The 16,829-nt window shown below is 41.4% G+C and overlaps 1 protein-coding gene across 12 annotated transcripts in view; it reads right to left on the bottom strand.

The window, feature by feature from the left end:
- Positions 1–6,452: 6,452 nt before the first annotated feature.
- The window catches only part of RBMS1 (RNA binding motif single stranded interacting protein 1), a 203,744-nt gene continuing 193,367 nt past the window's right edge, over positions 6,453–16,829 (bottom strand). For 7 of the 12 annotated variants that reach the window (XM_072961046.1, XM_072961045.1, XM_072961049.1 and 4 more), the window contains 8 exons: positions 16,714–16,763; positions 16,495–16,588; positions 14,008–14,055; positions 13,094–13,144; positions 10,356–10,466; positions 9,372–9,452; positions 8,046–8,130; positions 6,453–7,265 (listed from right to left, as the gene is read on the bottom strand). In XM_072961046.1, the coding sequence (XP_072817147.1) occupies positions 8,053–8,130; positions 9,372–9,452; positions 10,356–10,466; positions 13,094–13,144; positions 14,008–14,055; positions 16,495–16,588; positions 16,714–16,763 (513 nt within the window). In that variant the 3' untranslated portion in view covers positions 6,453–7,265; positions 8,046–8,052. The remainder of the gene's footprint in view (positions 7,266–8,045; positions 8,131–9,371; positions 9,453–10,355; positions 10,467–13,093; positions 13,145–14,007; positions 14,056–16,494; positions 16,589–16,713; positions 16,764–16,829) is intronic. The other 5 variants (XM_072961051.1, XM_072961053.1, XM_072961054.1 and 2 more) reach the window with 1 other exon arrangement.

A 16,829-nucleotide genomic window follows, 5' to 3' on the forward strand; every position in this document is an offset into this window, starting at 1 on the left:
CTTCTGTGAATACAGAGTAAGAGCTCTCAAGATATAGTGGTGGGGGTCAGAACACTGCACAGGTGTTTGCAAACCATAATCTCAGGCGTGCAGAACATCTGACCAAGGATAGGTAAAAAAAAAAAATGTCAAAATGACTTTATTAGGAATGTATCCTACACCCTGATTGGTTACAACAAAACAAAACAGGATGACACTTTCGTTGCACATTCCAATATTTTCAGAGCAGGAGTGACAAAAGAAGTCAAGTCTTTGGACATCTACTCCAGGTCTCACTCTGGTAAAGGCAGAGCTACCAAAGGCTTCCTTTGTCTGCCTGACAATTTCACTTGTCAGAAGGCAGAGGAACTAGTGAGGAAAACAGCTGCTTTGAAGTGAATTCTGATCAGTAAACTCACTGGTGGTGACACTTGTAGCTTTAACCATTCCTCACTTGTGAAAGTGGTAAGAATCTCAGGAGAGAGTGTTTATGTCATCTTGGCACCCATCACAGAACTCCCAAAGCTTTTTATTTAGATCACACTTTTGTTACTTCTCCAAATATTGTCATTTATATGCTGTCTCCTCACAAGAATGTCCCAAGAAGATGATGCAGGACAAGCAGATGTGGGGCGTGAGGAGGGCCGTGTCCCAGGCCTCGGCTGAGCCCCTGGGACGTGCCCCGCCAAGTGTGGGTACTTGGCTTCACACAGGAAAGAATTCAAGAGCGAGCCACAGTTGAGGAAAGGTAGATTTATTTAGGGATACATACTACACACAGTGAAGGCTGTTTCAAAAGGCAAGAGAAAGGCTGTGAGGTATTGGGGTTGGGTGCTCAGATTAGAGTAAAAGTAGGAACACACTCCATAGACAGAGCGTGGGCTGTCTCCAGAGAGGAGGGAGCAAGAAGGACCATATCGTGTTGTCTTTCTGTCTTCTGATGTAAGCACTTCTGGTGCAGTATCTTTTAAGTGTAAAAAATTAATCAAGTGTGCTCAATTGGAATATAATGAACATAGCAACTTGCATAATTTCACGATGATCTGACAACATTCTTTACGGTTTTTTTCTTGTTTATAAAATATTTTCATTGTAGACAACTAGAAAAATTTGGAAAAGTATAAATGAGAAAATACAAACTTTCCAAACTCCTTTCACCCACAGCTAAGCATTTTGAAGTACCTTCTCCTCCCCTTTTATACTCAAGTACTGCTTCATCATTAGGAGCACTCTGTAGCTACAGTTGTGTGCCTAATAGTTCCTGTTCACCTTCTATCTTGAGTATTTTTCATGCCATGAAAATGTCTTCATTTAAAAATGGCTGCATAATATTCCATTGCATGTCTTTATTATAATTAATCGTGTGACCAAAAAAAATGAAACGTAAGGATTTTAATTGGCTACAAGCTTTAAGAACTGAGAAGTCAAGAAGCAAACCATTTCACGTGCACTAGAAGGATGGGGCTGAGCCAGGGAGATCGGTGCAGCGCCGGGCTGCTCCTGGGGTTCTGGGTTTTATCCTGCGTCTCCTGTGGTGCATCTGGAGGATGAGCTGATAGTGCAGAGGAGAGTGGAGCCAGAGCTGATGAGGGACAGTTAAAGCTACAAGGAATTTTCAACCCAGAGACAATTTGTGGAACTATCAGCTTCCCACACACGAGGAATGACTGACTTGTCTCATTTTTTAAGAAAATTTTTGATAAATGGCCATACACTAAAAGACTTTTCTTGGTGTACAGTTCTATGAATTTTAGCACATATATAGATTTGTGTAACCACCACATTCAGGATATAGAAGTTCTGTCACTCCCCCAGACTCCCTCGCTCTATCCCTTTAGGGTCACATCCTCTGGTCCCCTTTAAATCACTGATACGGTGTCTGTCACTATGCTTTTGTCTTTTCAAAAATGGGAATGACTGACTTATTCTGTGGTCTCTCAATTGGCAGAACTAAAGCTGACAGGTAGAAATGACAAAGTTGCAAATTTGACTCCTTGAGCAAGTTTGAGAGCTTTCCAAAACGATATAGGATATGCAGAGAGGTGCGAAGTGCCCCGTCACTGGAGGTATTCAAGCAGAGGACATGGCTCCAAACCTGCAAGTCTCGTTTACGATCCATATCTTGTGTAAATGAGCAGTATAACCTAGTTCTAATCTCAGTGTCTCCAAGTCACATTAAAAAAAGAAAAAGGAACGATAGCATTAAAGTTTGTGTTTGATCCAAAGCCACCTGTTTTCAATTCTGAGCAGCCGAGAGAACTGCCAGCACTTTCTTGAGCTTCGAGTCACGAGGTCTGGCAAGGCTTTTGGCTTCCTCCCCTGCTCCTGGCTTCCTTGAGCTTTAAAAGTCACATACAAGTTACTCCCCAGTCTGAGCAACAATGCTCTTAGGAGGGAGCAGCCAGCATCCGGCAACGGGATTATCTGTGCGTTAGTTCTTACGATGAACCCCCAGTTCAAGAACCCTGTAATCCCCAGCGGTGTGCGCCTGGAAATAGGTGCTCAGTTTCCACCAGCAGCGCCCCTCCGAGGCCCTAACCTACACGCGCCCCGGCCTCGGCCCTGGAGCTCGCAGCTGCCGGTGAAGAGCGACAAAACCCTCCCTCTAGTGGCTCGAGGGAGAACACTCCCGGGCCCTGCCAAGACCCAGCTCGGTCGAAGACAGGAGACGCTCTGGAGCCATTCCGGCAGGCCCGAGATCCCATGGCCTGGCCGAGTTCATCCGCACGGACGGGCACCGGCACCGCCTCTCAGCCGTGCCGAGCCGGTGGGCAGCGCCCCGCAGCCCGCGCCTCTCCCGCCACGTGGCCTGGCTGCCCGCGGGGGCGCCCGCATTCTCGGCCAGACCACGACGGGAGGGGTGCTTATCTCATCACGATGCTATTTGAGGGAGGAAACTGCCCGGCTTTTCTTTAACCCCCAGGGGAGTTTTCCTCCCTCCTCACCCACTTGCCATCTTCGCAAGCTTTTTGTGCGTCGGGGAAGGGGTGGTGGTGACAGGCCTGTGACCTTTACCCCGAGGTCCCTGGATCTTTTCCTTTGTGGTCAGTCTGGTCTGAAAATTTGGGGGACTCCACTCAGGCTGGGAGGCACGCCTTTCTCCTAGTGAAGCATTTAGGAAATTTGAGGAGTGGAATTCAGGCTCCAGTGGATTCACCTCGCACCACTGCCCAAGGGTGAGGATGACAGGAAGAAAACGGGGCTCCACGTCCGCCCACCGCCCTCCCTCTGCCCTCCCTCACCCCAGCGGACAGACAGGGAAGCATGCAGGCCAGGGAGCAGCGGCCAGCCTCCTCCCTCCCTCCCTCCCTCCTTCCAAGGCAAGAATTTCACCCAGAGGCCAGGACCCAGCCCATCTCAGACAAAAGAGGAAGTTCTGGCTCTTACGCTGACTGACGAACCACAGCGGTTTGGCTAACTGGGGTTAATCCCAAAGGCGCTGCAGGTCCTGTGTGTGTCCTACTGGCTCAGTCCTGTTGCACAGATAGAAAGGGTGCTCTGAAAAGGTGTTTCTCAGTTTCCGTGTAAAGACAGCCACTGGATGTCCCGGGACTCATGACACAAGCTCTCTTAAAATATGAGAAGAAAAAGTTAACAAAACCTAAGGTGCTCAGTAGCCCAACAGTATATTCCTGCCCCTGGTGGTCAGTCATCTGAGAGAGCCTGGGGACAGCATGACACTGGGGCGGGACACGAGGCCACGCAGCTTATACTCTTAGCCGTCTGCATTCGTCTCCACGAGGCCACACTTCGCTCCTGTGCCAACACCTTCCTCTCTGAAGCACTGGTTATCATCAAAGGACCGGGGTTCCTTTTCTGAGTCAGTGTGCAGTGGGGCTTTCTCCACTCTGGCAAATTCAGTCCCCTAAGCCCCATGTGTCTAATTCATGTATCCTATGGCGCACGTTGCAGGGGAGGCAGACAGAAATGGAGGCTGTGGATGCTTTTCTTGCCCACTCGTTTCACAACAGCACCACAGGGCAGCAGAAAAAACCCTGTACAACTACGCTAAAACATCTCATTCACCTTGGGTAAAAGGAGTCAATTTCTCATTCTAAGAGCCTACCATAAAGCATGTCAGTGTGAGGGAGAGAGGTGTCATCTCTCCCCAGTGACTGCTGCACTCCCAGTCAATCCCAGCCTCCTACTGGGAACAGCCAAACAGTGTCACTAAAGGAGGCCCATGGTCATGAAGGCAGGGATAGGAGCATCTTGAAATCCTTACCCATGAGCTTGCTTACCAGAGATGGGACACTGCTTTTACTCTGTCCTCCTGGCTGGGCAATGATGGAGTGTGCCACAGTCAAAAGGCAACAGTCAGGGAGGAAGAAGGAGGGGGTGTCTGGCTCTTTAGTCTTTAAGAACAGACCAAAGGTGGACTCTGCTGAGAGGAAATGTGGGGAGCTGATAGTTGATGTCTCTGGTCCCTGTACAAGAATTGAAAAACTAAAAATGAAGGGGGTGGAAAGTTCCCCCCCCACCCAGTTCTTCCAAATGAAGTATATTCTTGAGTACACATTGCATCTGAAATAATTTTCAACTCACTTTTAAACTAATCCACTGAGCTGAAGGGAGGTCAGAAATGAAATGAAATTCTGATATACATTTAATCTAACCTAAAAGAAATTGACAGGAAAGATAAAATTTCAGATGTTTTTTATTCAAAGGTTCTCAAAAGAAATAAAACAGAAAAAGCTAACAATCTGATCAAATGTACAGTTCAAAAATGTCTTTTGGCGTTTAACAACAAGTCCTAGGAAAGAAAACTACAGAGTTATCTTGAACCGGACAAATAAGTTACCACTGGCAAGTTTGTGGCACTAGTAAAACAAAAATAAAAAATTAACTCTCTTGATCATATAGATATCTCTATGAAAATCTTTTTTTTCAATCTGTACAAAAGGTCTTTCTTCATAAATTAATTTTTTTTATAATTTAATGGCTGTCTACTATGTGATGTTTAACTGATTTTTTTTTTATGTACAGAGGTTATGTTTCCCAAATCTTACCCAGACGAGTATGGCACTTAGTTCAGACATTTCTAGCAGCAGATTTCCCCCTCCCCTCTAACTGAGCTATCAAATTTCTGTCTTAACTAATGCAAAAATATCAAGTAGTGAGAGACCCAGGTTTGTAATGTACTAGGTACAAGGAGGGTGCTGCGTTCGGTCTGGACTTTCACAAAGCAGTAATATTCCAGGGAGCATAGAACCAATAATACCACAACTTTAAAAAAGAAAACAAAAACAAAAACAAAAACACATTTCTCTTATGACTATGTAATTTTCACTAGAATCTACACTTCTCAGAGCAGCAAGGACTTTTGAAACTATGAAATGTCACCGACATCTATAATCAAATACAAGCATAAATTTTAAGAACTAAAAAATACTCGAAAGAAAGAACTGCTTCGCCCTAGCTCCTGAGCTAGGAAGGATTTGGTCTGTGGAAACAGGGAGGGCCAGCAACCTGTCCCAGCACAAAAGAAAATAGACTCTGAGGTAGATAACTGATCACACACAGTTGACCAGACAAGTACACAGTTTTGGAAGACAACTTAATTTACCATTGCTTTTCAAACGTATGCAATTGTCTTAATAAAAGAGCTTTAATAACAGTGAATTATCTTATAGGTACTAGAGTAGAAATAACTGTATTTATGAATCAGGAATTTCATAGTTTCAAAATTGGTTTTTCTTTACACTTAACACTTGTAGTGATGATGTAAAGTGTGGCACTGCTTGGATCCAAATCTTCCTTCATGCTTGTTTGTTTGTGTGTGTCCATACATCAATTAAAATTATAAAACCTAAATGCAAAGGTACAAAAAAGGCACATTCTCCTAACCGCAAACTGGTCCGGCAAAAATAAAGAGCACAGAAGATGTGATGCTGAGACAAGTTGGAGCTACTGGTTACTGGCTCTTCGGTCTTTGGTGAAGTTACCTTTAAAAGTGCCAAGTAATTTTTATTTCTCAGATTTACATAATAGAGAGAGCTAGTAGCCAATTGTTTTGCTTCTATTCATATCTCAGCTTATGTTTGAAGATAAATCCTTACTTTTAGCTTTTGCCATTTAGTTGCAATAGCAACATTTTTTTTCGGTTTGCCAGATCTCAGGCGTCATTCTCATTCTAAAGCACTATCATTAGTATAAAGGAAGGACAAAACATTCGGTGACTCCCCTCCCCCGCCCCCCACCCCCAGCCCCACGCTACCTACACTAAATCTAGAACATCAAGTTATTTTTTTTTCCTGAAAAAAGGCAAAAAAGACTTTACATTGCATCATACAGCAGATATCCTAAATCAGTCAAACTATCAGAGGAAACTGTTGGCGTACAGCCTTACAAACAATTTACCCTATTAAAAGTTCCCCAGTCAGAAAATGTGTTTCACACAAAACATTTTTCCCTTCTTGCATTTCACTACCTTACACATTATGTGAAAAATCATTAAAAACACCTACTACATATTTAAAAAAGCCAAAATTTCAGCAACTTTTATTGACTACCTTTTAAAAGCCCTATGCTGCTGTTTTACAAGGCATAATAGACCAGCCCATTTGGTCAAAGCATTCTACATCATTAGTTTGAACTAACTTTTACTGAAACAGCTACAGCATCAAAAGAGTTAAGGCAAATTGGAATTCATAGAAAAGGATAAGACACTTCACACTACGTTGAAAGGAAAACGGAGAGCTAAGAAGAGAGACACTGACGGCAACACGGAATTACGGCAACACTCGCATTGCAAGCACAGAACACCATGGGTGAAGTCGGACTATTGAAACTTCAGAAAGCCCATGTCATACAGCGGAAAAAACAAACGAAACACAAAATGAACAAAACGACAAAAATCCGGTCATGCACTTGGGTAAAGTCTTCATGGTCTTTGTGCAGACCCAGAAAATTGAAGTTTTCTTTCTTTTTTTTTTTTCTTTTTTCTTCTTTCTTTTTTTTTTTTTTGTTTTTGCATTGTAACATTTGATAAAAATCTTTTGTTTTTGTTTTTTGGGTTTTTTTTTTGTTTTTTTTGTTTTTTGTTTTTTGTTTTTTTTTTTACTAAAATAAACCTGTTCAGGGGAACAGCTACTAGATGAATTTAAGGGTTTTATGCACCTTATAGAACTTATAGCAAAAATAGTTTTAGTTGATTTCATTATAAATAACGTTTTCAAGAACCTGTGCAAAACTGTCAATAATTTCCTAAAGCACAATTGATCAGAAAAATCCATGATTGTTCAGCCTTCACACCCTTCTTCATGTAAGAACACCCTTCTGTACATCTGGAAGAGAAAAAGAAAAGACAAATGCTTTTGCAAGTTTGGTATAATATACCACAGAGCTTTGTCATCTCTTGTTTTGAAGATATGTGTGTTTTAGAAAGGCTGTGCTCATCGCTGACGGAAGACCAAAAATGCAAACTCTGGAACTGAGGGTCACTTTCTACACCCAGTCTACCTTTCAAATCTGGGACCTGCAGCATACTTCACCAGAGCAATCCAGAAACCCAGCTGTTCTAAGTTCCACACAGCTGTTTTCCTGCAACTGCAATATGCCTGGTCAAGTGACAAGTTTTGAGATCTGTGGTCTAAGTGAGAGCTGGGAAAGCAATCTCTCCATCTAAGGACGGTCACATTAGATTCACAGTCAAGACATCACTAATCTTGTAATGCTAGGTTATGCAAAATCTTACGCTATATTTCCTTCAGTTTGTGAGCATTAAAACAATATAAATATGGAATATACATATAAATGTACCATAGGACAAATTTGGTACCTGGTGTCATCTGATGTGTTACCAATTTTGGGGGGGGGGCAGGGTAGGGAAGGAGAGAGTAAATATACATTTGACTTCAATATAAGGCACTGTTCTTTTTGAACAGAATATTTGATCTACAAATCCACAAAATCACTGATTCTATTGTTTCAGTAACATTGGATCCCCTGGCCATGATTAAAGCAGTATGACCAAGCCTGAGTTGTTCTAAGTACCATTTTGATACAAGAAATCATAGACTTTCCTTGACTCGAGCCCTACAGTTACGGAGACCTTTCCCTCATACCTCACAGTTACTTATTGGGTTGAAAGGTATATGGAGAATGGTCATTAGACGTCTCTACAGCCACCTGCTGCTGACCACTCGCCTCCTACAACAAAGCAGAACACATGAGACATGTGAGCAATGAAATCCCCAGGTCTGAGTCCAACATCCTAAAACAAGCCCTCTTTAAAGGTGATTTTCTTAATGTCATATAGAGCTTTCAAGGTTAATTATTTCCCTAAGGAGTTAAAATGTCTGATAGACCCAAAAACCTCCCGCGACTTTTATGAGTTGTCTTTTCCTATCAACCTACAACTTATCAAACAAGTTTCTTATCCCCTGGGGCCAGATGTGACTTGGAATTCAGTATTTTCAGATTTTAGATTCTGAAATAATGCATATGCTGTATATCACAGAATATACCCAGGTGGTCTAGGTCTAATCAAACATGTGAACAGGTCTCTGCTGCAAGGTGTGAATGTGCGCAACAAGTGGGGTAAAGATCTTGTCTTGCATCAGTTCAGTTTGGGTTTTGCCACAGGTTGGTTTTTTGCTCAAGTAGTTATAATTTTTCTTTTCAGACTTGTTTCAGCATTGGAGATAAGGGATTGTGGATTCTGGTAACTGTGGGTGTCAATGACTGTGCAAATTTAAGTCATTTAGAAGCAAACAAAACCAAACAAACCCCACCTCCCCCCAAATCCAGCCACAGTCCTAAGGCTGTTTCTGGAATTGGAACCTATGGGATCTGCCTAGCAGGTTGGATCCACCGGGTTGATGAATTTCCTTGGAATTTCAAGAGTACTTTGCAGGAAAACACTGCTTCTTGCCCAACTTGAATTCAAATGTCAGCCTTCTTCAGTAGCAAGCGCTAAGAGTTATTTAGCTATACTGACAGCCTCTACAGAAACAGGTATGGTTTGTTCCTCATCTCTGTTACAGTTTTGAAAATCAGTTTTTTTAAGTATCTTATTTTTGTTTTTTTTTTGTAATTCTTATTATTGATATAATCTTTGGCACTAGGATTGCAAACTCCAGCTTTATCTTAATTTGCCTGTAAGGATCACTTTACAGGAGACAGGATAGAGACTTGAAGGGGAATGACATGTGCTACAAGCTTAGAAAATATTTCTGGGAACCTTGAGGGGTGTGGCCTGGATATTGCTACACTAATTTGTAAGCAGAGAATTACATTTCAAAGTTGGAAACAACTCTCGGTATATACTCCCCCTAAACTCAATTCTTCATGCAAATGTTTGATTTTTGATTGATTCTTGAGTTCTATCTATTTTACCCCCTTCTGAAACTACTCATTGCCAGAATGGCCACTGGATGGTCTGTACCAACCTCCACAGGAACCGTCGCCGTCTGCATGTGTGGGTACTGTGGCAAATAGGCCCCTTGCATAGCTGATGTGGCAGGCATGTACTGAAAAAAAGAACATGGGCAGGATGGGCAATGATAAGCCGTGGGTGAAGATCATTACAGTTTCTCATCCTCAATAATTCAGTATCATTAATGTGCTATTTTATTTTAGAAGATCTCTCCCTTAAAGGACCTCTTCATTTTCCAGCAGCTCCCTGACCCAGTGTCTAGAATTGTTTCCATAGGTGGAGACCCAAGAAATAAATGACTTATTAGATCTTTAACAGGCCACTGAAAAACAGGAAACAGACCCTTGCTTTCCCAATGTTGACAGTCATCTTTTCCCAAAGGGAGCAGAGGTTTCTAACTTGATCTCGCTGGCTGGATGTGGCCCTGGTTTAGCCTGGATGAGCTGCTGCTGCTGGCTGTGAATGTAAGTCAGGAAAACGCTGTGTTCTTCAATTAAAAGCCATTTTTAGCATCTTAACGCTACACGTATCAACTTTGGAAGTTAATTTGGCATCGGCTCGACCCAGTATCAAACCGAGTCCCCTGGACTTTGGGAAAACAGTATTAAGATTGTGATTCAGTGCCTCCGAAATACATACAAAAAATAGGTGAGGAAGAATCCCCTGCTTTTACTACCATGTATCACTTTCCTCTTTGGCTTCATGAGACCAGGTCTGGGTGTGAATGAATGACACCTGTTACTAGTGCTACAAGTGGTCCTGTGTGGATGTTAGAGTCAGATAAAGCAGAGAGGGACACCCAGGGGGCAGACTTTCAGCTCATCAATTAATCAAGGAATATCGGAGTGTTTACTGTGTGGGAGACAATGTGGGAGGTGCGAGGGTATCACATATAATCTTTGACACCACACAGCCTATAACTGACAAGGAGGACACAGGCTGCATGAATGTACCCTCCTCTGTTTGCCGAGACACATGATAGTAATTTGCCACCTACTGTTCCGGTGCTGCCTAGTGACAGATGACTCATCTGCTGGGCCAGAGGGCTGATCATAGATGCGGGCTGTAGTGACATGGTGTGCTCCATCGAGGGGGTTAATACGGCACCCTGGGGAGTCAGAGACAGAGCAAGTGAGACAAACTGAGGGAGGGAGTGAAGATACTGTAGCCACCTTCTACAAAGGAAATGCCTTAGTCTGCTGAGGAATATGAAGCAAAAATAACCTCTCCTCAACCTTGCAAATGATATCATAAATGATTTCTTAAAAATATTCTTCTAGATTGTGCTTCCCGAGACTTTTTAAAGAGCACTCACTTCACAGAAATCCCAGTGTTGAACACCTCTCCCTTCACCTTCACTTAACTGTAAACAAGCTAGGCCACAGGGGGCGCTGTGATAGGAAATGCAAACTATTTTTGATTGGCTAGGGTTACAGAATGCTTTCCTAATGTTTTTCTTTAACAGATGACAGTTGATGTTTTAGGCTGTCGCAAAACAATACACTATATTGAACGTTACAAATACAGTGTTTTGTTTAACAGTGTTAAAAAAGATAGTCATATGATTCAAGATCAGGCTGTTAGGGTCAAGAGCACATTCTTCACTCAGTGTTCCTCTGAACTCTTAACTACAATTTGGTACCAGGGGAGGGAAGCAGATTCAGATAAGATAAATAACCCGATTTCAAAGTCTTTCATTTCATTTGAAAACATGCTGGTCACTAAAAATAAAGTTAAACAGAGTTAAATACAGAGGAGGGGTGAAAAAAATCATCCATATAAACAGGCCTGTCTCTAATACAGCGCTGACAGCACCGTCAGGGGACCACTGCCCAGATTCTGGCCTCTGCATGTTTTTACAGAGCTGCAACCAGCACACACAATTTCATATCCTGGGCTTTGCTTTTAACTTAACATTCTATTACAAATATTTACCTAACTTATTGCCTAGCTGTCATTGTCATCATTTATAATGATGACATGATTGTACATTGATTGTATAAACCAAAATTTAATTAGTTCTGTTTCCAATTCTCCCATTTTCTCTAATTTATTGTATTATAATATCTTTATGGATTATAGCATTCCTCTTATTTTTGCAATCACCCAGTTGCCTGAGAATGCAATTATTCTGATATACCCTACAACTATCAATATTAGGTTTTGGTATCACTGTATCTGACTCATCCCTTAAGTACACTGTTATTTATTGGTAATCAGATACACATTTGAAGGCAGACTGGTGTGCAGGCACTTTAATTCTGGCTGCGTGCAGCCCAGATCTGGGTGGGGAAAGGGAAGGAGCCTTCTGCACACACCACTACTGTTCCAAAGTCATTAAACTGGGAGATGTACCACCTTTGTCTTTAAAATGTTGTCCCCCACACGACCCCCCCAAAGGGTATAGATTCATGTCCGAAATAGTTTCTCATTCATACATTTCACAAGACATTTTTTTGCCTTTTAAAAATTCTAATGTGCATCATCAAAAAGTGTGTGGTAACACGGAAATGATGGAGAAGCCCAGCATATGTGGAAAGAGTTTCCTGCTGCTTTTACTCAGTCCTCTGTAGGAGCTCCTGTACTCAGAAGCCCTCAAACGACAAGTGGGCTGCTTGCCAGCATTCCAAACCAGGGCGGCACAAAGGACCAGGGACGCAGACTGCCCTGGGCACTTGTGTATGTGTGACTTCGTGGGTATAAATATGCATGTATGTGTAAGTATGTGTGGCTGTACGTGCACATGTGCCTGTGTGTGCTGCAGCGTGTGTGTTTATACAGACACACAACACATATCGTCAGAGAGCTCTTCTCCTGTGTATGGACTACACGTTTTACCTGCTTCAAAGTCATCTCAGCAACTTCCTGTTCACAGCATGTCCCTAGACTGCTGTTTCACACACATGGTCTAACACTGCATCGTGTCCACTTTAGGAAGTTGTCCTGAGAGAAAGTCCTGTCTCATCTTATGGCCAAGAATAGTGTGGTTTTCCTAAGCAACTCATCTGTTTTTACGAGTACTGTGAACTATATTGCTTATCAGGATTCCCATTTTGCATCAGTTAGTAGAAAGCTTAGGGCCAAATTTGTGGCCACACCATGGCAAGCAAGTCGGTCACTCTGTGAGGCATTCTTAGCCTTTTTTATGATTTTGTTTTCCACCTTTATTTTTCAACTTTTTAAACCCATGTTTCAACTCAACAAACTGTATTTTACTTATCTTTGAAAAACACATGAAATATAATATCTAATGAGGTGAAATATATTAAAAAATCAATTAAAAAATATAAAGAAATGTTTATTATTTACTAAAGAAGCTGTTGCTACTTTAGTACTTACTTAGCCTCTCTCTGGAGATTGTAACACTGATGAAAAACTAGTTCAATTTTGAACACTTTATATTTGCATTAAACATAATATAAAAAAAGACAGCTATTTCATCCCAAGTACAGTTAAAATTTAGCAATGTTAAAACTTAAATGTAAGAAATCGTTCAATTGAATTTTAAAATTTTTAAGTTCTCACAGATTGCAAATTTAACTTAATGTCAACTACCAATTTAAGACAAGGGTGAGTGGAAATTTTATAATCAATTTGTACAGTCTTGTACTTTGTGCTTAGAATTTCCTAAATCCTACACCATCTTGAGGCAAATGGTTTTAACCCAGAGAATGGTTTTTAACATGTAACACAGTTCACTTGGAAACCACAAAGCCATTAAGATGACAAACTTACGGGGTGCTGTAGGATATATGGTTGAGGTTGCATCCAAGAAGGACTTTGCACCTGGAAAAGGAAGAATTTTGAAAGAAACATTGATTTCCACTGGAATGCTACCTATTTCTCTAGAACTCTTAATCATGTTAAAATCTACAGGAGGAAAACAAGGAATAATACTATCAATGATTAAAAAGATTAAGGCAGTTAGAGTTCTTGACAAACTGGCCATTCTGAATAGGTTGAAATGATTATGTAAAACCAAGTTCCATTTGTCCGCTCAAGAAGTATTTACTGAGTACCAAGCACCAAAGAGAAAAAGGCGAATAAGACATGGGCCCCACCCTCAAGAAATTTACTCTGTAAGCAAGGGAGATAAACAAGTGAAGTGTTACAATCAAGGCATGAACATAGGTGTTTTAGGGATACAGAGGAATGAGAATTAATTCCAGCACATCTTATCAGAAACTAATCCTTAAAGTATGTGCTTATTGTTTAAAAAGAATAACCAAATTCAATCCCTTTTTGTTACCCAGGACATTAAATTTCAGAAATCTTGCCTGGTGGTTGACAATTTCTAGTTAGTGTGAAACATTAAAATCTGAAATCCAGATTTAGGAAATTGAACCTCAGTAATCAGATGCTGACGTCTACGGTCAAAAGGGCATCTACCGCAGACCCTCTGGATTGAGAAGTGAGACATGAGAGTCGGGTTCTGTGGCAGGAAAGAAAGCGTGTGTAGTCTCAGCCACTCCAGAAGGAAAAAACAGTGGTCCATTTCTTGATGCCCAGAGCTTTCCTGAGACTATGTGATTTCAAAATAGGTTTCAGTCTCTAACTTTTCACAGTAAAACCCTCCTGTATCTTATCGCCTGCTGTTAACTTCAGAGGTGCTACAGAGAGGAGACGGGGAAGAAGGCGTTGTGATTTACCTTGATAGCAGAGCCCCGATACTTGTTTTCTCTGGTTTCCTTTGCCACCTAAGGCAGACCAAAGTTAAGTGCTTCTGCCTTGTTAACATTTCAGTTATCTGGACTGCAGCCTTTCCCCATTGGGATACTGGTGGTTTCTTTTAGATGCCAATTTCTCAAATCCAACTGTATAAGCATATGGTGGTTTAGTGGAGACAGGCCCACTCCAACCCGAGAGCAAGGCCTTCACTGAGTAAATCTCGGGGAGGCAAGCAGCTCCCCACAGACCCCAATTTGGGCCAAATGTGCTCATTTCTGGTATGCTTCAGTGGTTCTAATAATCTAATAGCGTACAGCATTACAGGGTTAGGGAGCCATGACATCTAATCCAATTTTCTTTCTTAAGCAGCTAATTAGCTGCTGTCAATTTCTATTCCTCAATTCTCCCTAACTATAAAATGGGAATAATAATCTATGTCCTATGATCTCTTTATTATTGATTCTTTACCCTCTTTTGTATCATCAATACCTTTGAAAATCTGATGAAGGATACAGATCTTTTTTCCCCCAACTAACTGCATACACACCAGAGACACTTTGCAAACAATTTAAGAGAATCACTGACCACTGAAAGCTCACTGGCTGACCCCACTGGGTCCCTGAACTTAAGGGCTTGAGAATCAGCCTTAGAGGTTATCGCACTGAGTGCTAGGCAAATGGAATGAAACTCCACATGTATCTTAGGGAAATGCGGAATGCCCAGAAGAAGAAATCAGGCCTTTGAAATGAAACGTTTTCCAGTTAGGTACATCTAATCTATTACCAACGCTGGTCTCCTAATTTTTTTTTTAATTCTATGAAATAATTCTGTGGCTAAAATGCTCATGACTTTTATAGTAAAGAGAGAAAAAAAGGTGATGGGGAGATGCAGTCATGGCTGTAAATATCTATAGCAGCATACGTTCAAATTAATATGCATACTCTTTCATTTGCGAGAATAAGCTTGCTTATTCCCTGTTTTTTCCAAGTGCAGATAGTTAAGAAGAAGATTAACTTTCAGTATCAGATATAGGAACGGTTAATTAAGAAAATGCACTAGAGGAGATCTCACTGATCTTATACAAGCAAGGAAAATGGAAATCCTAAGTTCAAAATCATTAGAGACAGTAAATAAGTGAATGCCATGCCCAGCAGATTGAAGCACCAGCATAAGTAACTGGACAACCCAGAGAGAGGAAAGGAAATGGGTGACCACTTGGGAAAAGAACCGAAGAGCTGAGGGAGGCTGAGTGCTACTTTAACACTTCGGCTTTAGTGCTTTTACTCACTTCTTTGTTATTCAAAGCTACTCTCATGCTTTTAGACAGAACCAGCTTTAGGATATTGCTTACACTGACTGATCTGTTATTTTTAGAAAGCAGAATGGATATACTCTTGTTAGCCAGTTAAACCTGGATGTAAACGATGAGGATAATCATAGCTAACATTTACTAGTGCTAATGATATGCCAAGTACCAAGCTGAGCTCTTTACATAGATAATCTCTTTTAGTTCTTAAGAGATAAGCCTATGAGAGAGAAACCATTATTATCCCCATTTTAAAGATGAGATAACTGAGGCTTAGAGAAGTAAACTAACATGGTCATTAGATGTTGTTGTCCCCACTACCCCAGAAATCAAGGCTACAACGTCTAGTTCAATTGTTTTAAAAACAAGAGTACACAAAAGTTTACTTTAGGCACACAGGATGGCAATAGTCAACAAAAGTCTACTCCCATGTCTGTAACTGAACTCTGTTGTATGTTCCTGTCTGGGCCAAGGCAGTAACCCAGGGAGAGGCACTCTGATGCAGGAGAAGAAATGCACGTGCACCACCGGGTTCATGGGGAAGAGGAGCTAACCCTGCAGTAACACCAGACCAATATTACAACTTGGTGCTTAATGAGATCTCCGTTCTAGGTTGGGAGTTGGAGGTAAAGCCTCTGCACAAAATAACCTGAACAGGGAGTCGCCTCCCCCTTTTTGGCCTCAAATCTCACTGCACTGCCCACCTGCTGTTACCTCACAGGGACAAGTCTTTATTTATTAGCACGTGTATTTGCTCTTTCGTCAGTTCCTGCTGGCAAATTAATGACGGCAAGGCCGCACACCTACTCTGTCTTGTACCTAATGGCAATTCTCTTTCGGTTTCAATTTCTGGGCAACATGTGTCCAACAGCAGGGCCTGTAGTAGAGGAAGCATTTGGGTTCATCCCAAATCTAAAATGTGATGATTTCAACGACTGATCACTGACAACTCTTTCCCCTTGTTTTACATTCTCCTAAACGTAAAACTAAATCATTGTGTCAAATAAAAAGCAGCTTCTTCGAAACTGGGTATCCAAGCTGCCTAACATTTGACTTAAATTTCATTACAAATGTTCAAAATTTTAAGACACATAAAAATGTAGCACTGATGCATGGTCAGCAAGTCGGCACAACACTCTTGATAAATCCTAAAGGTACAAACCTGGTAGGCGGATACAGGAGACGCAATATAGGGTGTAATAGAAGTTTGAGTGATCATTCGGTTTGTAGCAATACTGTATGGTGAAGGATAAAATCTAGAACAAACACAAAGCCTTTATTAAGTAATCCTTTAAGTAGAATAATTCATGGAACAAACATCTGATATTTTCCACCTTGACATTTTCCCGCAAGCCATTATGTATTTATCTTGATGACATACCCGTTCTGTATAGCAGCTGTGGTCGGGTCATAAGTCAGTGTCATTCCCGCCTATGGGAAAGAAAAAAAATTCATCTGCAAAGGCACAAATTACAAATTCCATTTCTCAGAGTCAGG

The sequence above is a fragment of the Vicugna pacos genome, chromosome 5 (assembly GCF_048564905.1).
Source record: "Vicugna pacos chromosome 5, VicPac4, whole genome shotgun sequence".
Classification (NCBI taxonomy): Eukaryota; Metazoa; Chordata; class Mammalia; order Artiodactyla; family Camelidae; genus Vicugna; species Vicugna pacos.